The 14,057-nt window shown below is 34.5% G+C and overlaps 1 protein-coding gene across 5 annotated transcripts in view; it reads right to left on the bottom strand.

Annotated features, from left to right (window-relative positions):
• Positions 1-6,275: 6,275 nt before the first annotated feature.
• The window catches only part of NTN4 (netrin 4), a 130,206-nt gene continuing 122,424 nt past the window's right edge, over positions 6,276-14,057 (bottom strand). For all 5 annotated transcript variants that reach the window (XM_070789557.1, XM_019961111.2, XM_019961109.2 and 2 more), the window contains 2 exons: positions 13,448-13,618; positions 6,276-7,715 (listed from right to left, as the gene is read on the bottom strand). In XM_070789557.1, coding sequence (XP_070645658.1) covers positions 7,579-7,715; positions 13,448-13,618 — 308 coding nt within the window. In that variant the 3' untranslated portion in view covers positions 6,276-7,578. The remainder of the gene's footprint in view (positions 7,716-13,447; positions 13,619-14,057) is intronic.

The raw sequence follows: 14,057 nt of genomic DNA on the forward strand, positions 1-14,057 counted from the left end.
TGAATCAGAATCCTGAAAAATCAACCATGGCCTATACGAGGCTTTAAAACACCATTTCTCAAATAGCTTTTACCTAATCCAAGTTGGATAACATTTAGGGTCAAGCAAAAGCTTGGAGGGATCTTTCCTAAAGTTAGCTTTCTTTCCTGAGACTTGTAAAACTTGTAAAATTCTGGAGGATGCGAATTAAGTATACTTGTAAATACTGCATTAAAACAATGTATTCACTGTGTTTTTGCTTCAAACTACTTAGTACAACATTTATCAAAGGCAGAGAACACTGATAAAAATATCCAGTTGTGTATTCTCAATTATTATAAAAAGCTCTCAAGGTTGCTAAGGTCACTGCTGGCCAACTCTCTATGTGTAAGAGGTTGGAGCTTGTATGTGTATATAACAAGTATTACTGAAGTTAAGGAATTCTATTTTCTGTGATACAAGTTGTGTACATTTTCTCGATTTTTCTGCCCATGTGTATCAAGGAAAATGTTATCCTAGATTTTACTTCTCACTTACAGGAATGAGAAAGAAAAACGTGAAGTCTGTGCAGACTATTATTTGCGGCATGAATCCTTATTTCTGACAGAGGGTAAGTTAGATGGCTCTCAATGCTTTCCTTTCCCAATGTCACTGCTTTTTATATTTCTCCTTACTTCTTAAGCTTCTGAGTGGGTAGCTTACACTCACAATTGAGTGTATGAATAGGACTGGCGCTGCCTAAAGGGAAATTAGGAAGCTGCCTAAGCCGCCTGATTTATGAGGCATTGAAAAGCACAACTGACCAAAAATATCTCCTCCACTGGCCTGCCATCAGTGCCTGAAATTCCTATGATAAGAATCACCCATTAAAAGTTTTCTGCAGACACGCATGGTTTATTTGGGTCAATAAAACATTGTGTTCGGGAAAAAGAAGAAAGTGGGAAAATGGGAAGGTGTCTCATTATGATGGCTTATTTTACCTTATCAGTTTGTGAATCTCTTAGTAAAGAGCCGCATCTTGACAGGTAGGTACAGTATACAGTTAAGGCTGGAGGGAAAGTTGAGAGTCCAGAGTTTCATGTAGCATCTTCATGTAGACTCTCAGCAGTATGAAGGCAATAAGCGCTTGGGAGAAGATTGCCCAAAATGGACCAAGGAGCAAATTTAAATATTTCACAGTTCTGTTTCAGGCAAGGTTAAGAAGTAGGGTACATAATAGTTGGAGGAATCCCCTTTCAATTCCCTTTTCCACTATCTTTGTTGTTGTTGTTGTTCAGTGCAACCCCATGAACTGCAGCACACCAGGCTTCCCTGTCCTTCACTATCTCCCTGAATTTGGGCAAACTCATGTCCATTGAGTCAGTGATGCCATCCAACCATTTCATCCTCTGTTGCCCCCTTCTCACTATTAGTTCTTGGGTAACCATAACAGGACTAATGATTTGGTTATTCATAAAATTAATATTCATGATGAAGGCCAAGTGGATTTATGATCAGAGGGAGATACATTTGTAGAAGCAGAACTAATGATCATTCTGACTTTGTTGAGACTATTCTGTAAAAGTGTCTAGGGCAGTTGTATCTGAATCACCACACAGATTTAATTGCCTCTCCCCGGTTCCCACCCAGAGTCTCTGAAACAGATGTTCTGAGATGGGGGTCTGGGACTCTGCATTTTAACAAATATGTCTGTTGATTCTTATGCACATTATTTGAGAATTATTGGTTTGGAGGTTTCAGTAGATTATAGAGGTTAAAAATATGGGTTCTAAAGGTAGGTAGGTCAGGGTTCATATCCCACCTCAGCTGCTTGCTTGTTTGGTGACCTTGGACAAGCAACCATCTAGCCCTCAGTTCCTGCCTAATAAGAATACCAACTTCACAAGATTTTTAAGTGAGGTCCAAGGAGCTAAGTTGTATGAAGTTTAGCACAGCATCTGGCACTTAATAAGGGCAAAAGTGATATCATTATTAAGATGAGTATATTTATTGGAAAAGACTCAGGCAGGACTAATATTAGATATTAAATATTTTGATGACCATGTACTTTATAAAAGATGATTTCAAAATTCTATTGCAATATATGGTAAAACCAACTGGTTTCCTAATTATTGTTCCCTAAGGTTTTTCTGTTGCTGTATCTTCTTTAGCTTTTCTGACTTCTCAAACATATCTAATAGCAAAAGAGTTGGATGGAATATTTTGTAATAAAAATTTGGAACAATCTCACCTAAATCATGGTATCTAGCAATGGAAGAATTGATTATGTTATACTTTGAAATATTTTGCATATTCTTACTAGAACAGACCACCTGGTTTCTTTCCCAGCTGTCACTTTCCTTTTCTTCTCTTATATCTTTACCCTTTGTTTCTTACCTTTTGCTCTCTCTCCTTGGTCAACATAGTGCCTACATTCTCTATTTTCTTCTGTTTCCTTGTCTCTCTGGTGTAATTCCTTCTCATTCATCTTGCAAGCAGAATTGCTCTACATAGCAAAATTTAAAGCTGAGAGAACCGATTGAAATTCTGTTAAATTGCATAGTAACTTATTCAGGGTCACTACTGATAAATGCGAAAGTGGACCTTTTACCTAAATAGATCTCAGAAAATCAAACCAAGAGGAAAAGAGCAAAGATAAAAATGGACTCATTGTTTCATCCTAGTGTAAACTATGGTAAACAGTTTTATGCTAATGGCAATGTAATAATAAGAAATAAAATTATGTAATCACAGAATAATGGGATACATTATAATTTGGAGGATAGAGAAGGAAAACTGGGATTCAACTGCAATCCAAAAGAAACAGCATGTGAAATCTAAAATATCACACAAATGAACTTATCTACAGAACAGAAACACTCACAGACATAGAAAACAGACTTGTGGTTGCCAAGGAGGAAGGTGGAGTTAGGAAGGGTTGGAGCTGAAGTCTGGGGACTAGCAGATGCAAACTATCATATATAGAATGGACAACAACAAAGTTCTATTGTATAGCCACAGGGGGCTATATTCAGCATCCTGTAATAAACCATAATGGAAAATAATATGAAAAAAATATATATATATATAAATGAGTCACTTTGCTGTGATCAGAAACTAACACAACATTGTAAATCAACTATACTTCAATGAATAAATAAATAAAAGAAACAGCCAATGAAAAAAATGGTGCTGTTGGCATCATCTCACATGAATTCCCCTCTGAATACTAGGATCCCCTTTTAGTGGTTGAAATATGAACTCTGGCAGTTAGAATGCTTGGGTTCAAACACAGGCTCCACAATTATTGGCTGAGTGTCCTTGGACAATTTAGTCTCACTGTGCCTCAGTTTCCTTGTCTGGGAATGTAGATAATAACAGCATGTCCTTTAAGGGTGCTTAGGAGGATCAAATGAGAATAACATGTGTAAAGCACTGAGAGAAGTGCCTTCTTTGTGGCAAACTCTTAAGTACTGATTGCTATTGATGTATTATCTTTCTTATTTTTCATTCACCAAGTTTGAAATCCTCAGTGATGTCCTGAGTGAGGAGGAAGTATTCAGCGAGTTTCTGGACAGACCATTTTGCTCACATTGTGAAAATTTGCTGACAGTGGTTATTTTTCTTTCTGGGAAGCAAGTTTCCTTGCCTGGCTGCCATTCCCCTTTATTCAGATAAATGCACTATGATTTGATCACCCCCAATAAACCTTGGATAGTTTTAGATTTATAAATTAACTTGTTATTAATGATCACACTTTGGGATATAATCACCCATCTGTGACCACATATTAAAAAACTAGAGGTGTATTCAGTATTTACTAAAACTCTCTCTTAACAGAACATGCATCTTAATTCTGGAAATATCTATTTGACCCAGTGCATATATCTTTCTCGCTCGTAACTAATACTGCTTTTTTTGTCTTTCAGCATATATAAAGACTAATAATAAAGCTGAGAATTTGTCTTTTAAAATATTGTAGGTCTCAAACACAGTAATGTTAAAAAAGTAGAGAAATGTTCAAATCTCTTTGGCAGAAGTGTAGGAAAGCAGGAACAAGGGCATCATTTTTCAGAAAGTATTCTCAGACAAATCATTCTCTGAGAGATTAAAAAAAAAATCAGTCATGCAAGGCACACCCCTTTGCTTCTATTCCATTTTTATCATGGCAATCTCCCCTACAAAATTGAGGTTGTTCGTAAATATTTTCCTTCCAAACTGTGGGAAATAAATCATGAGTAACTTTGGATCTTTGATAAAGTTAGGTTAGGGGACTGCTTATCATTGAAACAATGAACACAAAGGCAATTCAGTCCTGGGGCCTCTGACAAAACTCTCAACAGCTGAGGCGGTACTCACGCTCCTTTTTCTCAAGCATTCCAGGGGAGTGGCAAAGGGACAGACAGCACAAGGAATTTTCAAGGTTCTTTTTCCCACCCTTCAGAGTTGATAAGTCTCTAATCATTTAGAAAGGGATTTGTTCTGCAAGAACCCAAAGTATCCCAAAGAACTATATTTACCCATAACAGGCCTTGCTCTCTGTTTAATCTAGCCAGATGGACACTGCTTTTTGGACTCACAATCATATCCCTACAGATTTGACCTCATTTAGCAGACACTATTAAAAGATTATCCTATGATTGAGAATTTCCATTGCATCAAATACTAAATATTAGTAACATTCCTCTATGGGGAAAGTGATGTAATAAAAGGGCATAGACTGAGTTGACCTCAGACAAATTATACAGAGAAGTATGTGAAGATTATGCAACTAATCTGCTGGCTAATAAAGCCCAGCGGTACAGGGAATAAAGCTCTGGGGGCAGACTTTCCCACTAGCTCTCGAAGGAAGTGTTCATGTTCATCTGCAGCCATAGATGGAAGCTGTATGTGATTCTGTTGCCTTGGTACCGTCATGGTTATTTTGAAAGATGCCAAGGGTGAGAAAGTATACAGAAGTGTGGCAGAATGATGGAATGGTGGGATGGGAGTGGGGTCAGGAGGCAGCTTCCTCACATTTCATTTTTTTATTTACTTTTACAAATGGGGAGCATGAGGTTTCTTTTCTTTTTTTTTTTTCCCTCTGGAAGCCAACAATGCTCACAGGAAATTAAAACTGCAGTGAAGGGGCTAAAAATGATATGAAAATCAAGGCATTAAGAAATGATCATGAGGGGCCTTTTTTTTAGAATATTGCCAGAAAAGGTGTTGAAAGAGTACCTAGTGAAGATTCGAATCATAAGGACTGGATTCTGATCAAAAGACATGTTTTTTAAGCTGCTTGTAAATGGAAAGCCATATAGGGGGCCCCAGCAATGTGGTAAACTAGCTAAATTAAATTTTTGCTATGATTTTGCTTGAACATACTTTAAAAACAATTGATTAACAGTTAATTATTTTAAAAATGTTACAAAACCAGTACATAATCAAGGAAAGAAAGTCAAGCAATGCCGACATATGTAAAATAAAAGGTGAACGCCTCCCTCCTTCTTTCCCCTGCAGGGGCAAATATTACTACTATATAATCTATCTGTCAGAACTTTTGAAATGCTGTATATTTTATAAATGTGTTTTAGGAGTGGGAGCTAATACTGTACATATTGTTCTGTCATTTTCTTTTACTGAATAATATATTATTAGCATCTTTGTACTCTTTTAAAAAATAGACATTATTTATATTCTTCTTTTTAAGGGGTTATTTTATGTAAAGTGAAATGGAAACGAAGGCAACCTGGCAATTCTGAAACTTAAGAAAGTCATATATTTGATATATTTTTATTTTTATTGATATGATGTACTTACCACTATGTTGTATAAGTTGTTTGTAAATTATGCCTGCTAGATAGCATTCCATCTACCAGGATAAGACAGGAATAGAGAAGAAACTGAGACCTATGCTACAGGTTATAAAAGCAGATTTCCTAATAGTATGTATAGTATAATTCCAGTTCTATAAAAGGTATGTATATGCATAGAAAGCAGTCTAGCAACATCTACACTGAAATGCTAATAGTTATTATCACAGGATTGTTGGAGTATAGCCATATTTTTCTCTCATTATGGTTTTCTGTATTTTCAACAATGAAATTTTATTGCTTTTAAAAAGTAAATGTAATATAAAAACGCAATGCATCTGATGAAAAAAGTTCACATCCAACAGCTACAGAAAGTAAACCCTTCTGAATTAGCTTCCACTCCATTCCCAAACCCCACGATATTTTATTTTCTTAATTTAAGGGATTAGAGTTGAGCTCCTACATTGAGAGAAAGCAATCTTTAATATCAGTGAAAGAGCTGATCAGAAAATGAGGCAAAAGTAAGGAGATCATATTTCTTTATTACATATATGAAGTATAAAAAACTTAACAGAGCAATATATATAAATTTTTTGCTAGTCCACAGGACCTCAGGAAAAACATATGTTCTGAATGTGAAGTTAATCTTATGGCACTGTGGTTCACGATTTATATATTCAAGTACAGAAGAAATGGTATATATAGTGGTTATGATGGATACAGAAGATGAATAATAATGAAAAACTGTAATTCGGTGAACTATCACATACATTGCATCCAAAAATGAGTGAACAGAATGACCATATACTGTTAATAAAGACAAGGAGGAAACTGTCTCAATATTCAGGTTTAAATACTAAACACAAAAAACAAATTCTGTGTCTACAATAATCTCTGAAGTGTATACAAGTGCATTGCAAATAAATGGGCTTTTTACAATTTAAAGTCCATTTCCTCTTTATCCAAGCATTTTCTATACTTAGGACTCCTTTCTCTTATTTTAGAATCTCTTCTTGTTTAGTTTTTTTTATTTTTCAAAGTTTGACCATTGCTGGTATCTGTGGAATCTAACCTCTAGCCCAAAGCTGAGACTTCATGCAAACATATTCTCCTTTCAGGTTGCATCTTCACATAGTTTCTCTAAGTGTTCAAGGTTAAAGAGTACAACTTTCTGTATGTGGTCACTTTTTTCCACACGTGGTGGCAGTGCTTCTGTTTCAGCAGGTTTTCATACACACCTTTTTCTCTTTTTTTCCTGTCAACAGCAGTCTCCAAACTTTCACAACACAAGTGGTAGGTAGTAAAGTGCTTTATACAATGAAATACTATATACATGTGGAGAGGATCCATTTAACACTCCACAGACCAAAGTTCACACACATCACGCAAGAGAAGGCTCTTTTTAAGAAACACCTTTTCTGATAGTAGGGTTGGGAATTCCTTAAAATCTCATTAATTACTTCAAGTAGCACAAATGTAAGTAACATGTCTGAAGATGGGAAGAGTCCTTGTTAGGTGCATTGGGCTTAATAGATTACTGCTAAATATCATATTGCTATTAAAATATCCTTAATAGTTATGAATTTCAGAATCAGTCTCATAGAAAATAGGTATCAGTATTAGGACTTTTCATTCTTCTTTATGAAACAAACTGCATTTAAACATGGGCCCAAAAGAGATACATTAAATAAGGTCCATGCATTGGAACATTTCTATATATTTTGGCACTTAAAAAAGTTTCCAGTTTCATTTTTGAGGTCTCCTTTCCATTAAGTTTGTCTTTTGTACATAGAGACGTGCCATTAAGTGCTATAAACCTTTACTGTTACTTGCACTCTCTTCTCAAAATATCCATGACTTTTCTTCCAAGAGATGGTTTCCAGTGCTGGACAAAACTTTTCATATTCACGACTAGTTTGCCTGTTCTTACATCCTCGTGTCCTGCTACGAGGTACTCCAAACCTAAAAGAGAACAATATTAGGGGCTATGCAGTATCATAATTTATGGAAGGGAAAGATATGATTTTAGCAGTTTTATATATACATGGTTCAAAGTTTTATCAATTCACAGTTGAAATAGGGAGTCACAGGCAATAATTTGGTAAATATTCGTTAAGTGCCAAATGCTTTAAATGGATTATCTTATTTAACCTTAAAAATAATCCTTTAAAGTAGGTATCACTTTTCTTCTTTCCTCATTTTACAAATAAGGACACTGAGGCTTGGCAAGATTAAGAAACAGTGTTTCCCACTAAGCAGTAGCTCTTTGACTCAAGCTTAGCCCTGTCTGATGGTAGAAGTTTTACTCTTTGCTATATACCACTCTCCATGGTGAAGAAGTGAGGATTCTGTGGGTACTTAACATGCTGCTATAAACCAATAGTTCTTGGGGACTCACTATATATGGTAGTGTACATTAAGGAGGATTTTATAAAAGTGAAACAACCATTTGGGAAAACATATTGAAAGAAAGAGAAGCCCCGGTGGCTCAGCAGTAAAGAATCCACCTGTAACGCAAGAGATGCGTACAGATGTGTGTTCAGTCCCTTAGTTGGGAAGATTCCCTGGAGAAGGAAATGGCAACCCATTCCAGTATTCTTGCCCGGAAAATGTCATGGACAGAGAGGAGCCTGGTGGGGTACAGTCCATGGCATCACAGAGTCAGACACGACTGAGCAACTGAACAACAACAACACTGGAAGAGAAGTATGGATTATACAAAACAGCACATATCTCCTAGATAAAGTGTTTTTGGAATATAGAATGTTTGTTTGTCATACTTTTAAAAAATGATGAGACTTGACAAGACCTACTGCTGATTTTATAATAAAAGAATTTTATAAAATTCCTTTCAGGCTTCAAATAAAATTTTTTGGCTAACAAATAAAAAAACCGAAAGGACAATCTCATTATCTATACATTAATAAATAGAAATATGATAATCTCCCTCAGTAGATGTCTTTAGTAATATCAATATTGGTATTTTGAAACAGTTTTCTGTAATATTATAGGGTAAAACAAATAAGTAATTACATTTATAAAATAAAACTGTCCAATATAAGATAAAGAGACATACACTTTAAAACTCAAGGGAAAACATGAGATATTAAAATTCAGTTGAAAATATCAATTTAAAGTCTTGATTATATATATATATATAGTCTTGTTCATTCACTGGAGTGAAAGTAAAAGTGCTAGTCTCTCAGTCCTGTCTGGCTCTTAGCGACCCCATGGACTGTAACCCACCAGGCTCCTTTGTCCATGAATTCTCCAGACAAGAATACTATAGTGGGTTGCCATTTCCTTCTCCCCGGGATATTCCCAACCCAGGGATTGAACTCAGGTCTCCTGCATTGCAGGAAGATTCTTTACTGTCTGAGCCACCAGGGAAGCCCCATTTCATTTTCTGAAATGGTTTTAAAAAATGTCATTCTAATGGTAAGGATTACCTATTACAAACATAACGTGGTCTCTAATAACAGGTATCACCAAAAACAATACAAAACAAAGCTTCTTGAAGAAATGCTTTTTCTAGTTCCAAGGCAGAAAGATACAGGTACGCATGGGACTTATTATGCTAAAAAGGCTCATAGGAATCATTTTAAAAGGGCACAGTAAAGGAATCAGTAAAGGAGGGTTATAACTTGTCAAAGTTATGATAATTTGAGCACCAAGAGCATAGTAATTGTGTGCTAACATACTGAATCAACAAAAATCCATAATTCCAAAGTGATACTCAAAAAGTATCAGAGAGAAATTAACTTGCCATCTTGAGACAGTTGTTAAAACCATTCCTTACTTTGGAAATTGCTGATTAAAGGAAACAATTTAGCCTTTATCCTGCTTTTATAATAGGAACTATATTTCATAGTAACCTAATAGCCCACCATGGGAGAGAAAGTCCTCTTACAGAATAATGTCATGTAATAAATGAAGGGAATTAGACAAAATTAGAAAAAAACGTTTCTCAAACTAATTAAATTATTCATCCAAGAAGGGATTGCCAGTTGGGTGACAAAATCACTAAGTGAATAGTTGATGGGAACTGGATGTTTGCATAGTGGCTAAATAACTCACACTCATTGTTTCCTAGTCTCAAAAGGGAAAACAAAACTCTCCAATGGAGAGATCAGACTGTTCAGTTTGAGCAACCCAGATGTTTAGATCCGCGATGGTGGGTCATCCAGGTACTGTATATCTTGTGATGTGATTTAACATGAAACAACACAACAATATCTATAATAAGTGCTAGCCAAAATGCTTATCTTGAGCCTATCAAGATAAACTGTAGAGATTACAAGAAAAATAGGAAGTAGAGAGACAAGCTAAATGACACTACAAAGAACCAACCAAATACAGAAGGCAGGATAATTTACAGAACACCTGGCCTATTTTTTTCAACAATAATTTCTAATGCACTAAAAAGAAACTCATCATAAATCTAAGATATTTGAGGGACTTAAAAACTAGATACAATTTGTGATTTTGGATTGAATAGTTGGATTCAATAGTTTGGATTGAATACTGTCAAGGACAAGCCCTAAAGAGCATTTTGGGATCAGTTGGGAAATTGGAATATGATCTCAGTATTAGAGTATATGAAAATAAACAAAAATTTAAGGTAAAGATCATTAACTGAATAAAGTAGGTTGCAGAATGAAGTGTATATTATGATTTCATTTTGGTTAAAAATATAATGTATACATATATAGAGAAATATCTGGAAGGATTCACACTAGGATGTTAACAGAAATGATCTTTGGAGGACACAAGTGTAAAATTTAAAAATTTCCCCTAAATTTCTATAATGTACATGTGTTGCTTCTATAATAATAAAAAAGGTTATTTAAATTATTAAAAGAAATCAAGATTATTAAAAGAAATTAAGTCTAGGACTTAAAAGCTTTAAGTCCTAAACTTAAAAATAGCTACGATGATATTTTCAACAAAAAAAGGAGAGAGACAAAAGAAAAAGGAAAATAATGACATAGGTTTTAAACACTGGAGAGCATAAATGTAAGGTGAATTATAAGCTATTTAAATTCTTTAAAGGGTAACCTTAGCTTCTCCATGAAAAAGAATCCCAGTATTTAATCAACAAACTAGTTGAAACATAATGGTTGTGATATTATTTGTATCATCCCTAAAATAATAAAACCCTCTTTAAAAATACAATGAATAATTTTTAGGAAACTTTCAGTGTTAAGTCTAGTATTTAGATGAATTTACCTTGAAAGTATAAATAAAACAAATATTATAAGAGTTTGCCATTATGTCAAAGTATAAATATAAATTAAACTAATGAAAATGATGCTGAATAAATCTGTAAATTATGGAACAGCATCATACCAAAAGTTAGCATGAAAAATAACTTTATCTGTTGTATCACTTATTAGCATTTACATTTAATTTTGATATCTCTTTGCTTTTGACATCTACTTTGCTGAAAGGTTGAGGGCACAAAGCTCACTTTTTATCCACAGAAAAAGAAAATACAATATTTTAGTGCTAGTCTTGACATTCTAAAATATTCAATAGATGAATGAGCAAATATATGCATGAAAGTAAGAATGAATGAATTTTTAGGGATGCCAACTAGATTACTACTTTTCAAAAGTAGCAAAGGAAACAGGTTGGCGTGTAAGGTTTCAGTGTTTTCTTATCAGCTTTCTTCGGCCTTAGCTATTAAACTTGTAAAAATGGAAAACAAAGTGAAAGAGTGTCTGGTTTTGCTTTGGCAAAGTCTTTTTATCAAAGTGAATAAACATGTTTTCAAGAATTCTTTGAATAATTGTGCTTATGTTTTCAATTGTGATGAACTCAGTTGGTTCTTTTACTCTGTTTGGCAGAAACCTGATTAGGAAGTATAGTTCACTTCCTGGAGGGCGGTGCAGATGGTCAAAGCTTTTGTTTTTAATGTCTTACTAAAAAACTGAGTAGATTTCTTTTTTTTTTTTTTTCGTTTGCCAGTTTAGTCAAAAGTGCTTATAGAAAGAGCCCCTATGCAGAGATCACTGGGAAACAGAACTTAATGACTCAGTCTCCAGTATTCAAAACCCAAGATTCTGATTAGTTCGTTCTTTGGAAACATATTTTAAAATGTCTTTTAAATTTTCCTTATTAAAATTATACAGAGTGAAGTAAGCCAGAAAGAAAAACACCAATACAGTATACTAACGCATATATATGGAATTTAGAAAGATGGTAACAATAACCCTGTGTACGAGACAGCAAAAGAGACACTGATGTATAGAACAGTCTTTTGGACTCTGTGGGAGAGGGTGGGATGATTTGGGAGAATGGCATTGAAATACGTATAATATCATATATGAAATGAGTCGCCAGTCCAGGTTCGATGCACGATACTGGATGCTTAGGGCTGGTGCACTGGGACGACCCAGAGGAAGGGTATGGGGAGGGAGGAGGGAGGAGGGTTCAGGATGGGGAACACATGTATACCTGTGGTGGATTCATTTCAATATTTGGCAAAACCAATACAATATTGTGAAGTTTTAAAATAAAATAAAATTTTTAAAAAAGAAAGTGAAAAAATAAAATAAAAAATAAATAAATAAAATTTAGATTAAATAAAATATGAAGAGCTACAAAAAGGGTATGAGAGGTTAGTCAACAAAGTCAACAGTTATATCATTGTTTAGATTGTTTAGGTTGGGGGATATTTTATTGATAGCTTTTCTCTCTCTCTTACTCAGTTATCTGCTTCTCTCAAATTTATTAACCAAAGACCATAAATGACTTCTTAATGTAACTGTGCTTTCCTGGACTTAACTTTGAAAAGAATTAGATCCAGAACACAAATTATGCACCTGTTTCAGCAGTGTCATTAAGACACAAATGGCAACTTTGTAAACAGGGAAGTACAGAAGATTTAAAAAATATATTATTTGTTTTGCTAGAATTCATTATTTGTGTACTGCAGTACTATTATCTTGGAAATAATGGTAGATCCTGGAGACAGTATGGTCAAAAATCTAAATCCCATCCTCAAATTTAGTGAGAGAGAGAGAGAAATAAGCAGATTATGACACAATGTAAAGAGTGCGCTTATAAGGTAAACAGATCAGAATCCCATGCTTACTGGCCTGCCTCTGTGTCTGTCATATTATTTTAAGGTGTAAATTTCCCTCCATTCCAAGTTTCTCTAAGATTCTGTAGTTTTGCTGCTGTTTATTTTTACTGTTCTTGATTTGAAACCAGAATGATCATTTAATGAAAAAGAAGATGATGACAACTTGAGAGTTGTTTTCTATCCAGAAGAAACAGATGCTTCCCATGCAATAGAAAAAATGAATTCAATATTATTTGCACAGATGGAATTTTGCCTTTGAAATTCCTTTGGGAGCAAGTTCTAACCAGGGCATTGTAATAGGACCTAGCTTTCCAGTACAGTATTAGTGGCAGAGGAATTCATGAAAATGTTTTCCTTGCTACTGCCACTGGAACCAATCTGAGACTTCTCTTCAAGACAGAAAATATTAAATTGCTGGATTTTAAAATATTTTACTTTCATAGAGCATGTGAAGAATTCCGTTTGGACTTTCCCCAGAATTCAGGTGGTGAAAAGGAGAGATGCTCTTGCTGAGTTTATTTAGATTGTGATTCAGACAATGTAAGACAAGCAGCAAATCAGCAGAGACAAGGTAGGGATCAAGCTAGTAACATCTAATGCTCACCAGGATTGAGGATTGGACAAGTGCAGCCTCTGTTAGTCCATGATTCTGGATACAGTGTTCGCTTTCCTCGTAAAATTTTCAGTTTGGTGGATTTTAAGACTTTTTTAATCTTCACGTTGACCTCAGCATGAGATCCTTTATCATGAGCCGATAAGATCTTTATTTTTAGCACTGTAGGAACACAATTCCAAAAGTAAAAATGAATAGAATTTCATACTACTCTTTGAACTTTGAACAACTTAGATATGCATTTCAGAGTATAATGGAAAAGTGAACTAGTGATTATAATGTGGAAATATGCTTTAAAAATCATTAGGGATTAAGAGGTACACATTTCTATGTATAAAATAAACAAGTTACAAGGATGTATTTACAACACAGGGAATATAGCCAATATTTTATAATAACTGTAAATGGAATATAACCTTTAAAATTGTGAATCACTAGTTATACTCCTGAAACATATAATATTATATATTAACTATATATCTCAATAAAAGAAAATCATTAGGCTCATTGATTTTACACTAACTTCATCCAATCTATCTATATTAACTATCCTCTTCCTTCTTAGACATTTTCAAATGTTACTTCTTTCCATATCATTATG

The sequence above is a fragment of the Bos indicus genome, chromosome 5 (assembly GCF_029378745.1).
Source record: "Bos indicus isolate NIAB-ARS_2022 breed Sahiwal x Tharparkar chromosome 5, NIAB-ARS_B.indTharparkar_mat_pri_1.0, whole genome shotgun sequence".
NCBI classification, from domain to species: Eukaryota; Metazoa; Chordata; class Mammalia; order Artiodactyla; family Bovidae; genus Bos; species Bos indicus.